Raw genomic sequence first — 12,706 nt, 5'->3', positions numbered from 1 at the left:
AAATTGGAAGAACGCTAACCTCAATGGGATGAGAAGGGATCTATCCAGGGTAAAATGGAACTAAGACTGACAGAAATAATGTTAATAGAACAATGGGTGATCTTTAAAGGAGAGATGTTTCAGGTACAGGCTAGGTACATTCTAACAAGAGGGAAAGGCAGGAGAACCAAAGCCAGAGCTCCTTGGTTGACAAGGGAGATAGAGAATATGATGAAACAAGAAAAAGAGGATATATGTCAGACAAATTCCTTTTTTTATTTGTTGTTGGATATGAGCATCGCTGGCAAGTCCAGAATTTATTGTTACAGAGTCATAGAGTTATACAGCACTGAAACAGACCCTTCAGCCCATCATGTCTGTGCCGGCCATGAAGCACCTAACTATCCTAGTCCCATTTTCCAGCACTTGTTCATCCCTAATTGCTCTTGAGAAGGTGGTGGTGAGCCGACTTCTTGAACTGCTGCAGTGCAAGTGGCGTAGGCACACTCACAATGCTGTTAGTGAGGGAGTTCCAGGATTTTGACCCAGTGACAATGAAGGAATAGCGATGTAGTACCAAGTCAGGATGGTGAGTGACTTGGAGGGAGGTTGCAAGTGGTGGTGTTTCCATGCGTCTGCTGCCCTTGGACTTTTAGGTGGTTGACGTTGCAGATTTGGAAGGTGCCATTGAAGAAATCTTATTGAGTTGCTGCATTGCATCTTGTATATGGGACACACTGCTGCCACTGTGTGCCGGTAGTAGAGGAAGTAAATGTTTAAGGTGGTGGGTTGGGTGCTGATTAAGCGGCTGCTTTGTCCTGGATGGTGTCGAGCTTCTTGAGCGTTGTTGGAGCTGCACCCATCCAGGAAAGTGGTGAGTATTCCAAAACACTTCTGACTTGTGCCTTGTAGATGGTGGACAGGCTTTGGGGAGTCAGGAGGTGAATTCTCTGTCTGTGACCTGTTCATGTGACCACGATATTTATATGGCTGGTCCAGTTAAGTTTCTGGTCAATGGTAACCCCCCAGGATGTTGATGTGGCAGATTCAGCGATGGTAGTGCTGCTGAATGTCAAGGGGAGATGATTAGATTTTCTCTTGTTGGAGATGGACATTACCTTGCACTTGTGTGGCACAAATGGCACTTTCTGCTTATCATCCCAAGCCTGACTGTTGTCCAGGTATTACTGCATGTGGGCACGGTCTGCTTCAGTATCTGAGGAGTAGGGTGTGGTACTGAACACTGTACATCCCCATTTCTGACCTTATGTTGGAGGGAAGGTCATTGATGAAGCAGATGGAAATGTTTGTGCCTAGGACACTGCCCTGAAAAGCTCCTGCAGCGATATCCTGGGACTGAGATGATTGGCCTTCAACAACCACAACCATCTCCTTTGTGCTAGATATGACTCCAACCTGTGGAGAGTTTTCTCCCCGATTCTCATTGACTTCAATTTTGCTGGGGACTCTTGATGCCATACTTGGTCAAATTCTGCCCTGATATCAAGGGCAATCACCTCTGGAATTCAGCTCTTTTGTCCATATTTGGACCAAGTCTGTAATGAGGTCTGTAGCTGAGTGCCCCTGGCAGAACCCAAACCGAGCATCGGTGAGCAGGTTGTTGCTGAATAAGTGGCACTTGATAGCACAGTCAAGTTAACATCTTCCATCAGTTTGCTGATGATTGAGAGTGGACTAATGTGGGTGGTAATTGATATATTTGGTATATTCAACATTTAGGAAGGACAGGCAAAAAGGAAAAGGAGATGGTGTTGCACTGATAATAAGGGATGGGATCTGTACATTAGTAAGGGAGGATCTCAGATCGGAAGAACACAATGTGGAATCTGTTTAGGTGGAGCTTCGAAACAGCAAGGGGCAGCAAACATTGGGAGGAGTTGTTTATAGGCTACTAAACAGTAGTGGTAGTGTGGGGCCTGGTATTAATCAGGAGATTAGAAAAGCTTGTAGCATGGGGAATACAGTAATCATGGGTAATTCCAATCTGCATATAGACTGGGTAAACCTAATGAGCACTAATGCTGTGGAGGACGAGTTTCTGCAGTGTGCTAGGGATGGTTTTCTAGATCAGTATGTTGAGGAACCAACTACAGAGCAGGCTAGTTTAGATCTCGTATTGTGTAATGAGAAAGGGCTAATTAATAATCTTGTTGTAAAAGAACCTTTAAGGATGAGTGACCATAACATGATAGAATTTTACATTGTGCTTGATAGTGAGGTAGTTCCATCTGAAGCCAGGGTGTTAAATTTGAACAAAGCAAATGATGAAGGTATGAGGCAAATTGGCTGAGGTGGATTGGGAAAATACATTAAAAGGTATGACAGTACATAGACAATGGATAATCTAAAGAATTATTACATAGTTTACAGCAACTATACAGTCCTTCAAGGCACAAAAGCCCAAAACGAAAAGTCAGTCAACCGTGGATAACAAATGAAGTTAAGGATTGTATAAGATTAAAAGAAAAGGCTTATAAACTTTTAAGAAATCATAGTAAACCTAAGGATTGGGAGGATCTTAGAATACAGCAAAGGAGAACCAAGAAAGTGAGGAAGAAAGGGAGCAGAGAAAATTAATGTAAACTAGCAAAAAACATAAAAATGGACTGTAAAAGTTTCTATAGATACGTAGAAAGGAACCATTTGGCTAAGACAAATGTGGCTCCATTACAGGCAGAGTCAGGTGAATATATAATGGGGAATAGAGAAATGGCAGAGAAGTTAAATGATTACTTTGTGTCTGTCTTCACTGAGGAAGCTACAAGAAATCTCCCAGAATTAGAGATCCAAGGGATGAGGGGGAATGAGGAATTGAAGGGTGATAGATATAGGACAGATGTTAGAGGTAGTTTCTTTACTCAGAGAGTAGTAGGGGCGTGGAATGCCCTGCCTGCAACAGTAGTAGACTCGTCAACTTTAAGGGCATTTAAGTGGTCATTGGATAGACATATGGATGAAAATGGAATAGTGTAGGTCAGATGGTTTCACAGGTCGGCGCAACATCGAGGGCCGAAGGGCCTGTACTGCGCTGTAATGTTCTAATGTTCTAATGAAGGAAATTAGTATTAGTAAGAAGGCTGTATTGGAGAAATTAATGGGGCTGAAGGTCCCTGGGACCTGATATTCTACATCCCAGAGTGTTGAAAGAGGTAGCTATGGAGATAGTGGATGCATTGGTGATCATCTTGCAAAATTCTATAGATTCTGGAACAGTTCCTGCAGATTGGAAGGTTGCAAATATCACCCCACTATTTAAGAAGCGAGAGAGAGAGAAAACAGGGACCGACAGACCTGTTAGCCATACATCAGTAGTAGGGAAAATGTTGGAATCTATTCTAAAGGATGTGATAAGTGGACACTTGGATAATAAGGATCTGATTGGGCATGGTCAACATGGATTTATGAATGGGAGATCATATTTGACGAACCTATTGGAGTTTTTACGGATGTTATAAACAGAATTGATAAAGGGGAGTCGGTGGACATAGTGTACTTGGATTTTCAGAAGGCTTTTGATAAAGTCAAGGCTAGAATACTTAATACTTTGAATTATTGTTTACTAAGGAAGAGGATGCTGACAAAATATCAGTAGAAGCAGAAATGGTAGAAGTAATGGATGGGGTGAAAATTAATAGACTGGATGTAGTGGAAAGGCTGGCTATGCTTAGAGTGGATAAGTCACCTGGTCCGGATGGCTTGCATCCAGGCTGCTAAGGGAAGTAGGGGTGCAGATAACTGAGAGCTTGGCATAATCTTCCAATTTTCCCTAGATATGAGCGAGCTGCTAGAGCATTGGAGAGTGGCAAATGTGTAAGGACATTCCTCGTGACTTCAGGCTGGTCAGTTTAACATCAGTGGTGAGTAAGGTTTTAGAAACAATAATCAGGGAAAAATATCAACAGGCACTTGGAGAGGTTTGAGTTAATTAAGGATAGCCAGCACGGTTTTGCAAATGGCAGATGGTGTTTGAGTAATCCAACTGAATGTTTTGATGAAGTAACAGGGAAAGTTGATGGAAGGAATACTATGGATGTTGTCTATATTGATTTTAAGGCAGTTTTTGACAAAGTACCACATAAAATGTTGTCCCCTTGTTCAAGAAGGGGAGTAGAGACAGCCCTGGTAATTATAGACCTGTGAGCCTTACTTCGGTTGTGGGTAAAATGTTGGAAAAGGTTATAAGAGACAGGATTTATAATCATCTTGAAAAGAATAAGTTCATTAGAGATAGTCAGCACGGTTTTGTGACGGGTAGGTCGTGCCTCACAAACCTTATTGAGTTTTTCGAGAAGGTGACCAAACAGGTGGATGAGGGTAAAGCAGTGGATGTGGTGTATATGGATTTCAGTAAGGCGTTTGATAAGGTTCCCCATGGTAGGCTATTGCAGAAAATACGGAAGTATGGGGTTGAAGGTGATTTAGAGCTTTGGATCAGAAGTTGGCTAGCTGAAAGAAGACAGAGGGTGGTGGTTGATGGCAAATGTTCATCCTGGAGTTTAGTTACTAGTGGAGTACCGCAAGGATCTGTTTTGGGGCCACTGCTGTTTGTCATTTTTATAACTGACCTGGAAGAGGGTGTAGAAGGGTGGGTTAGTAAATTTGCGGATGACACGAAGGTCGGTGGAGTTGTGGATAGTGCCGAAGGATGTTGTAGGGTACCGAGGGACATAGATAGGCTGCAGAGCTGGGCTGAGAGATGGCAAATGGAGTTTAATGCGGAAAAGTGCGAGGTGATTCACTTTGGAAGGAGTAACAGGAATGCAGAATACTGGGCTAATGGGAAGATTCTTGGTAGTGTAGATGAACAGAGAGATCTTGGTGTCCAGGTGCATAAATCCCTGAAGCTTGCTACCCAGGTTAATGGGGCTGTTAAGAAGGCATATGGTGTGTTAGCCTTTATTAGTAGGGGGATCGAGTTTCGGAGCCACGAGGTCATGCTGCAGCTGTACAAAACTCTGGTGAGACCGCACCTGGAGTATTGCGTGCAGTTCTGGTCACCGCATTATAGGAAGGATGTGGAAGCTTTGGAAAGGGTGCAGAGGAGATTTACTAGGATGTTGCCTGGTATGGAGGGAAGGTCTTACGAGGAAAGGCTGAGGGACTTGAGGTTGTTTTCGTTGGAGAGAAGGAGGAGGAGAGGTGACTTAATAGAGACATATAAGATAATCAGAGGGTTAGATAGGGTGGATAGTGAGAGTCTTTTTCCTCGGATGGTGATGGCAAACACGAGGGGACATAGCTTTAAGTTGAGGGGTGATAGATATAGGACAGATGTCAGAGGTAGTTTCTTTACTCAGAGAGTAGAAGGGGCGTGGAACGCCCTGCCTGCAACAGTAGTAGACTCGCCAACTTTAAGGGCATTTAAGTGGTCATTGGATAGACATATGGATGAAAATGGAATAGTGTAGGTCAGATGGTTTCACAGGTCGGCGCAACATCGAGGGCCGAAGGGCCTGTACTGCGCTGTAATGTTCTAATAATTCTAATAAAAAATAAAAAAGACCTGTTAACAAAATTGAGGCTCATGGAATAGGAGGGTCAGTGCCAGCTTGGATAAATAATGGGTTTAAGGACAGAAAACAGTGAATCATAGTAAATGCTTGTTTTTTAGACCGGAGGATGGTAGACAGTGGTGTTCCCCAAGGTCCAGTGCTAGGACCACTGCTTTTTTTGATATGAGTAAATGACTTGGATATTGGAATACAGAGTAAAATTTCAAAATTTGCCAATGATACCAAACTTAGAGGTGTTGTGAACAGTGAGGATGATACCAATCGACTGCAACAGGACATAGATAGGCTGGCAGAATGGGCAAACAAGTGTGAGCTGATGTATTTTGGCACAAGGGATATGGAGAGGCAATAGAGACTTAATGACACATTTCTAAAGAGTGTGCAGTAACAGAAAGATCTGGGAATTCATGTGCATAGATCTTTGAAGATGGAAGAACAAATTGAGAGAGTGGTTAGCAAAGCATATGGGATCTTGGATTTCAAAAATGGAGATATTGAGGACAAAAGCAGGGAAGTTATGCTGAACTGTTATAAAGCTCTGGTTAGGCCACAACTAGAGTATTGCTTCTAGTTCTTAGGAAAGATGTGAGGGTCCTTGAGAGGGTGCAGAGGAAATTTACCAGAATGTTTCCTGGGATGAGGGAATTTAGTTGCAAGGTTAGGTTGGAGAAGCTGGCGTTGTTCTCCTTGGAGCAAAGGAGAGTGAGGCAAGATTTGATAGAGGTGTACACGATAATGATGGGTTTACATAAGGTAGACAAAGAAAAGCTGTTCCCATTATCTGATGGCACAAGAACTAGGGGACACAGATTTACGGTTTTGGACAAGAGATACAGTGGGAATGTGAGGAAGATCTTTTTTACACAGCGAAAGTTTAAGACCTGTAACTTGCTGCCTCTGAGGGTTGTGGAAGTGGAGACAATAAATTATTTCAAAAGAAAATTTTCTAGGCACTTGAAGGAAATAAACTTGTCGGGCTACGGGGATAGAGCAGGGGAATGGGGCTGATTGGATTGGTCTAAAGAGAGCCAGCATGGACTTGATGGGTTGAATGGACTTTTTTGTGCCATTATGACTCTATGACTCTAGGTTAGTGATAATCCAGACCAGATTAGTGATAAAACAGACTAGGTCAGTGATAATCCAGACCAGGTTCATAACAATCCAGATCAGGTTAGTAACAATCCAAACCAGGTTAAAGATAATCCAGACCACATTAGGAACAATGTGGACCAGGTCAGTAACACTCCAGACCAGGTTACTGACAATCCAGACCAGGTTAGTGCAATCTAACCAGGTTAGTGACAATGCAGACTGGGTTAGTATGATCCAAAGCTGGTTAGTGACAATCCAGTCCAGGTTAATGGCAATCTGGACCAAGTTAGTGGTTACATTTAGGTTAGTGACAATCTTGACAGATTGGTACTAATCTAGTCCTGGTTAGTGGCAATCCAGACAAGGCAGTGAGAATCTAGTCCAGGTTAGTGACAGTCTAAACCAGGTTAGTAGCAATCAAACCAGATTAATGACAATCCAGTCTAGATTAGTGACGATATGACCAGGTTAGTGACAAAAAGGACCAGGTTGATGACAATATGACCAGGTTAACAACAATCCGGAGCAGGTTAGTGGCCAATCAGTCCAGGTTAGTAACAATCCAGATCAGTTTAGTAATAATCTAATACAGGTTAGTCACAATCTGGAACAGTTTAGTACCAACCCAGACCAGGTTATTTATAATAAAAGCAAAATACTGCAAATGCTGGAAATCTGAAATAAAAACAAGAAATTCTGGAAATACTCAGCAGGTCTGGCAGCATCTGTGGAGAGAGAAGCAGAGTTAACGTTTCAGGTCAGTGACCCTACTTCTGAAGAAGGGTCACTGACCTAAACGTTTACTCAGGTTATTTCTAATCTGGTCCAGGTTGGTGACAATACAGTCTAGGCAGTGGGAATCCAGTCTGGGTTAGTAACAATCCAATAGATTATCTGGTGCCAGCCCACGTGGCTGGATTAATTGAATTCAGCTTCAGATCTTCGTATGGTGGCAGATAGACTCACGGGGGATAATTTTAACCTAACCTGTCTCAGTCAAGGTCAATTTTATCTCCTCATCTGCTCCCAGAACTGGGGATTATATAATAATACAGAGCAGGAATCAAACCTGCGAACTTTGCGACTGCATGGTTTGGAGTTACATTGGGTGGTGACTTTATCCATCAGACTGTGGGGCAGGTGAAGCACGCTGTTTAGTCCCATAATTGTTTTCAAAACTCCTCTACAGAATCAGAGTGGCGACCATCTGAGAAAATAGAGAGATGCCTTTCCTCTTCAAAGTCCTTGAATGTGTTGTCGCCTCCCAAATCTGGGCCCACCTTTCCTGGAACTCCATGCTTGAATCCCTCCAATCAGGATGCACCCCTGCCACAGTACTGAAACCACCCGTATGAAAGCCGCAAATGACATCCGATGTGACTTTGACCATGATAAACAATCCCTCCTCATCCTTCTCAACCTGTCTGCAGCTTTTGACACAGTTGGCTACACCATTCCCTTGCATTGCCTCTCCTCCATTGTCCAGTTGGGTGGGACTGCACTCACCTGGTTCCATTCTTATCTATTTAGCTGTAGCCAAAGAGTCACCTGCAATGACTTCTCTTCCTCCTCCTGCACAGATATCTCTGGAATCCCCCCAAGTATCTATCCTTGACCCTTCTATTTCGACTTGATAAATGTCTTGCAGCTAGAAATAATTCCTAGGATACTTTAGAGTTTAATGCACCAGGCTACAATTTAGCTCACTGTGTGTTTTTGTTTTTGTTGAAACTGCAAGGTGTGTGATTCATATCTCCTTTGGTTTAATTTTGTGGCCATATTGTGAAAGGCAGTCCTGAGATATGAAGTGAAATGATGGAGCTCAGGATTATTAGTTACATCCTAAATGGTAAGCAAGTTGGTATCTGGTGTATTTGAGGGAAATATCACATTTCTGGGAATCTGTTCAGAATAACACTTGTCATGTCATTATGAATCAGCAATGACAGCGTTCGTGAGAGATGGCCTCTAAAGAACTTAAGCTTTTCTTATCGAGTTGTAGAGAGTTGGAATCAAAAGGGATTGACAGCGGCTAGCTATCTACTCAAGGAAACACAGTAATTTTGTTTATTCCTCTGTATGCCTACTACTCAAAGACATTGTGTGCCTTGGGACGTGGTTAGATAGAGTAAGAGGCGTAGGTTGTAAACCAGATTTGGTGCCAGATTCGAACTGTCTTACACCTCTCAACAGAATCCTGAAGGTTATACCACAAAATATTATTCCAAATCATCTTTCTTCAGGTGCTGCTAGTTGCTGCTTTTATGATGACGAATATAGGGATTTTCTAGAGTGAGGGAGGAGATTATTCTCATGGGCACAATGCTTCTTTTTTATTTCTTCATTCATGGGATGTCAGTGCTAGTGTTAAATTGGTGGTGGGTTGCCTTATGGTGTAGGTACCCACATTTCAGTTAGGGATCAAGTTCCAGGATTTTGATCCAGCGATGATGAAGGAACAGTGATATATTTCCAAGTCAGGATGGTGTGTTACTTGGAGGGAAACTTGGAGGTGGTGATGTTGTCATGTGCCTGCTACCCTGATCTTTCTAGTTAGTAGAGGTCACGGGTTTGGGAGACGTAGTTGAAGAAGCCTTGGTGAGTTCCTGCAGTGCATCCTGTAGATGGTACAGACTGCAGCCACAGTGATGGAAGGAATGAATGTTTAAGGTTGTGGATGGGGTGCTGATCAAGCGGGCTACTTTGTCCTGGTAACTGGCTAAATGAAATTTGAGACTCAGAGGCTTATATTAATCAAACCCTGTTGTTTAATTACATCATGCATAAATGAAATTGGCATTAATACAAAAGCTATGAGCTTAAAGCTTAGAGTGAGACTGTGAAATAAGCAGTAACTTCTGTTTTAAATTATCGTGCATAAAGAGCAATTAGAGTTGATAAATACGTTTCTCTGATTGTTTGTTTCAGATACTTGGGAATAACACGTCCTTTGACATACCCGGTGAGACAAAATGGAAGATCAATGGCCAAAATGGTGATCACTGTTTGGCTCCTTTCAGCATCCATAACCCTACCGCCATTGTTTGGTTGGGCCAAAAATGTTACAGTGGACAGGATGTGTCTCATCAGCCAAGACTTTGGCTACACTGTCTACTCTACTGGGGTGGCTTTTTATATCCCCATGACTGTCATGCTGATTATGTATTACAGGATATACAAAGCTGCTAAAAAAAGTGCAGAAAAGCACAAGTTCATGAGTATTCCCCGGCAATACGAACAGGATGGAGTCTACAACATGGAGGAGGACATTCGAGCCCACCGTGCCACCAAGAGGTCCAAGGCTGCAGAGGAATGTGCCACCTTATCTAAGCTCCTCAAGCATGACCGCAAGAACATTTCTATCTTCAAGAGGGAGCAAAAGGCAGCCCGGACATTGGGAATAATTGTCGGAGCCTTCACGTTCTGCTGGTTGCCCTTCTTCCTGCTGTCCGCAGCTCGGCCCTTCATTTGTGGGATTGAATGCAGCTGCATGCCCCTGAGGTTGGAGAGAACGTTGCTGTGGTTGGGATACACCAATTCCCTCATAAACCCACTCATCTATGCCTTTTTCAACAGAGATCTGAGGACTACTTTCTGGAACCTGCTGCGTTGCAAATACAGAAACATCAACAGGAGGCTCTCAGCTGCCAGCATGCATGAGGCACTTAAAGCCACTGAGAGACATGATTGCATCTTGTAATTCGAATCCCAGTCATCTCAATTAGGAATTGAGTAGTCAACCAAGAGGGAGAATGATTGGAAACAAAATCAGAACTGCAAATATCTCCAGGTGACTTCACAAAATATTTGATCCTGTATAGATGCAAACATTTGCAAAATGAAACTGCCATTAGTTTCGTTAATCCAAACACTGCCAGGCATTGAGAAAACCGCTGCAATATTTTTACTTTAAAAGCTGGCCAAGTCAATAAAATTGACCGACGGTAAAGAAAATGTCATTGCATCATGAGGCATCCGTGGATATGAAGAGAAGAACAAGCAGAACTCTCAGGAGGAACAACTTTCCGGAGAAGGATTGATAACCATCCAGAAGGAAAATGTTGAGTTTGAAATCAATGATCAAGTGCTCAACCAATTGTTCTGGAACAAGAATGTTCAGGCTAAAAGTGGAATGGTTCTGAATTGCTAACGGCCAACAGGCTATGGAGTAAATTGACTTTTTATAGAATATGAGACTGATTCGTGTATAAGAATGGTTTGGAAAGTAACTGAAATCAAGAGAATAATGTGAAAAGTCAACTGTTGAACCAAGCTGGTAGTTTTTTTTGGACTTTGTAATGTCCTAAAATACTAAACCTGGATGCCTTGTATTAAAAAAAATGTAGATTTATTTAGGAAAAGCGATCAAAATCACAGAAAACAGAAAATAGCCTTATGGACAAATTCATTGCATTCAAAGGTGTTTGAGGGCCTCGGACTGGAATGTCATTGAATATTTACTGTTGAACAAACTGAAGTTAAAATTCTACCTTTGCTATTCCCAATCACAAAAATGATTACGTCAAGACAATGGATATTTTGCTGTGCTTTTTTGATGTTTGGACACAAAGGGTGGGCTAACCGAGGAGGATGCACCGTTCTGTCAGATCCTGCTAAAGCTTTGGCCACCATTAATACATTATAAGGCATTTGCAAACATTGCATCTGCATGTGCACAGGTTTAAAAACTAATTTATACTGTGCATTGGAAAAGAAAGACATGCATTTATATAGCACCTTGCATGACCTCAGGATGTCCCAAGGCGCTTTACAGCCAATTAATTTTGTTCTTGAAATGTAATCATTGTTGTAATGTAGGAAATGTGGCAGCCAAATTTCTGTGCAAACAGTAATGTGATAAAGACCAGATCATCTGTTTTATTACAGTAATATTAGTTGAGGAGACATATTGGACACGACACCCTGGATAATTCCCCAGTGCTTCTTAGAAATAGTGGCTGTGGGATCTTTTATATCCATCTGAGAGGAAAGGCAGGACCTTGGTTTGACAACTCATTTGAAAGATGGCACCTCTGACAGCACAGTCTTAGTACTACACTGGGAGTGCTCCAGTCTCTGAAGTGAGACTTTGAACACCCAAACTTCTGACTCAGAGGCAAGTGTGCAGCACAGTGGTGCAGTGGTTAGCACTGTAGCCTCACAGCTCCAGTGACCCAGGTTCAGTTCTGGGTACTGCCTGTGCGGAGTTTGCAAGTTCTCCATGTGACCGTGTGGGTTTCCGCTGGGTGCTCTGGTTTCCTCCCACAGCCAAAGACTTGCAGGTTGATAGGTAAATTGGCCGTTGTAAATTGTCCCTAGTGTAGGTAGGAGAGTTGAGGGAAGGTGGGGATGTGGTAGGGAATATGGGATTAATGTAGGATTGGTATAAAATGGGTGGTTGATGGTTGGCGCAGACTTGGTGGGCTGTATGACTCTATCAATGTGTGCTACTCATTGAGCTGCAGCTGGCACATTACAAAAGGAAACAGCAGAGCTGAGAGATAGTGAAACATACACTAAAGCAACTGATCTTGGTACCAGGGTTTCCCCCTAAGCCAGGTCAGTGTTACAATCCATTGTTAGAAATATTTGTATAGTTCATTTTCACAGGGAACAATGGGTGTTCTGAAAGGAGATGATTCCGGTACAGACTAGCTACATTCCAACAAGGGTGAAATGTAGGGCAACTAGGAGCTGTGCCAAACAGTGAGGATGAAAGCAGTCAACTACAACAGGACATAGAAAGGTAGTCAAAGAAAAGCTGTTCCCATTAGCTGAGGTACAAGGACTAGGGGACACAGATTTAAGGTTTTGGGTAAGAGATATGGGGGAATGTAAGGAAGAAGTTTTTCATGCAGCAATTGGTAATGACCTGGATCACAACTGCCTCCGGGGGTGGTGGAAACGGAGACGATCAATGATTTCAAAGAGAAATTGGATGGGCACTTGAAGGAAATAAACTTGCAGGGTTAGGGGCATAGAGCAGGGGAATGGGACTGATTGGATTGCTCAACAGAGAACAGGCATAGACCTGATGGGCCGAATGGCCTATTTCTGTGCCTTTATGACTCTTGACTCTATGACCCAAAAAATCCATG

At 42.7% G+C, this 12,706-nt stretch overlaps 1 protein-coding gene across 1 annotated transcript in view; it reads left to right on the top strand.

The window, feature by feature from the left end:
* The window catches only part of LOC137375232 (5-hydroxytryptamine receptor 7-like), a 72,135-nt gene extending 60,947 nt beyond the window's left edge, over nucleotides 1–11,188 (top strand). Inside the window, exon 2 of the mRNA XM_068042127.1 lies at nucleotides 9,537–11,188. Coding sequence (XP_067898228.1) covers nucleotides 9,537–10,308 — 772 coding nt within the window. The 3' untranslated portion in view covers nucleotides 10,309–11,188. The remainder of the gene's footprint in view (nucleotides 1–9,536) is intronic.
* The last annotated feature ends 1,518 nt before the right edge of the window (nucleotides 11,189–12,706 follow it).

This window comes from Heterodontus francisci, chromosome 1 (genome assembly GCF_036365525.1).
Source record: "Heterodontus francisci isolate sHetFra1 chromosome 1, sHetFra1.hap1, whole genome shotgun sequence".
NCBI classification, from domain to species: Eukaryota; Metazoa; Chordata; class Chondrichthyes; order Heterodontiformes; family Heterodontidae; genus Heterodontus; species Heterodontus francisci.
This window is presented reverse-complemented; position numbering and strand designations above follow the sequence as displayed.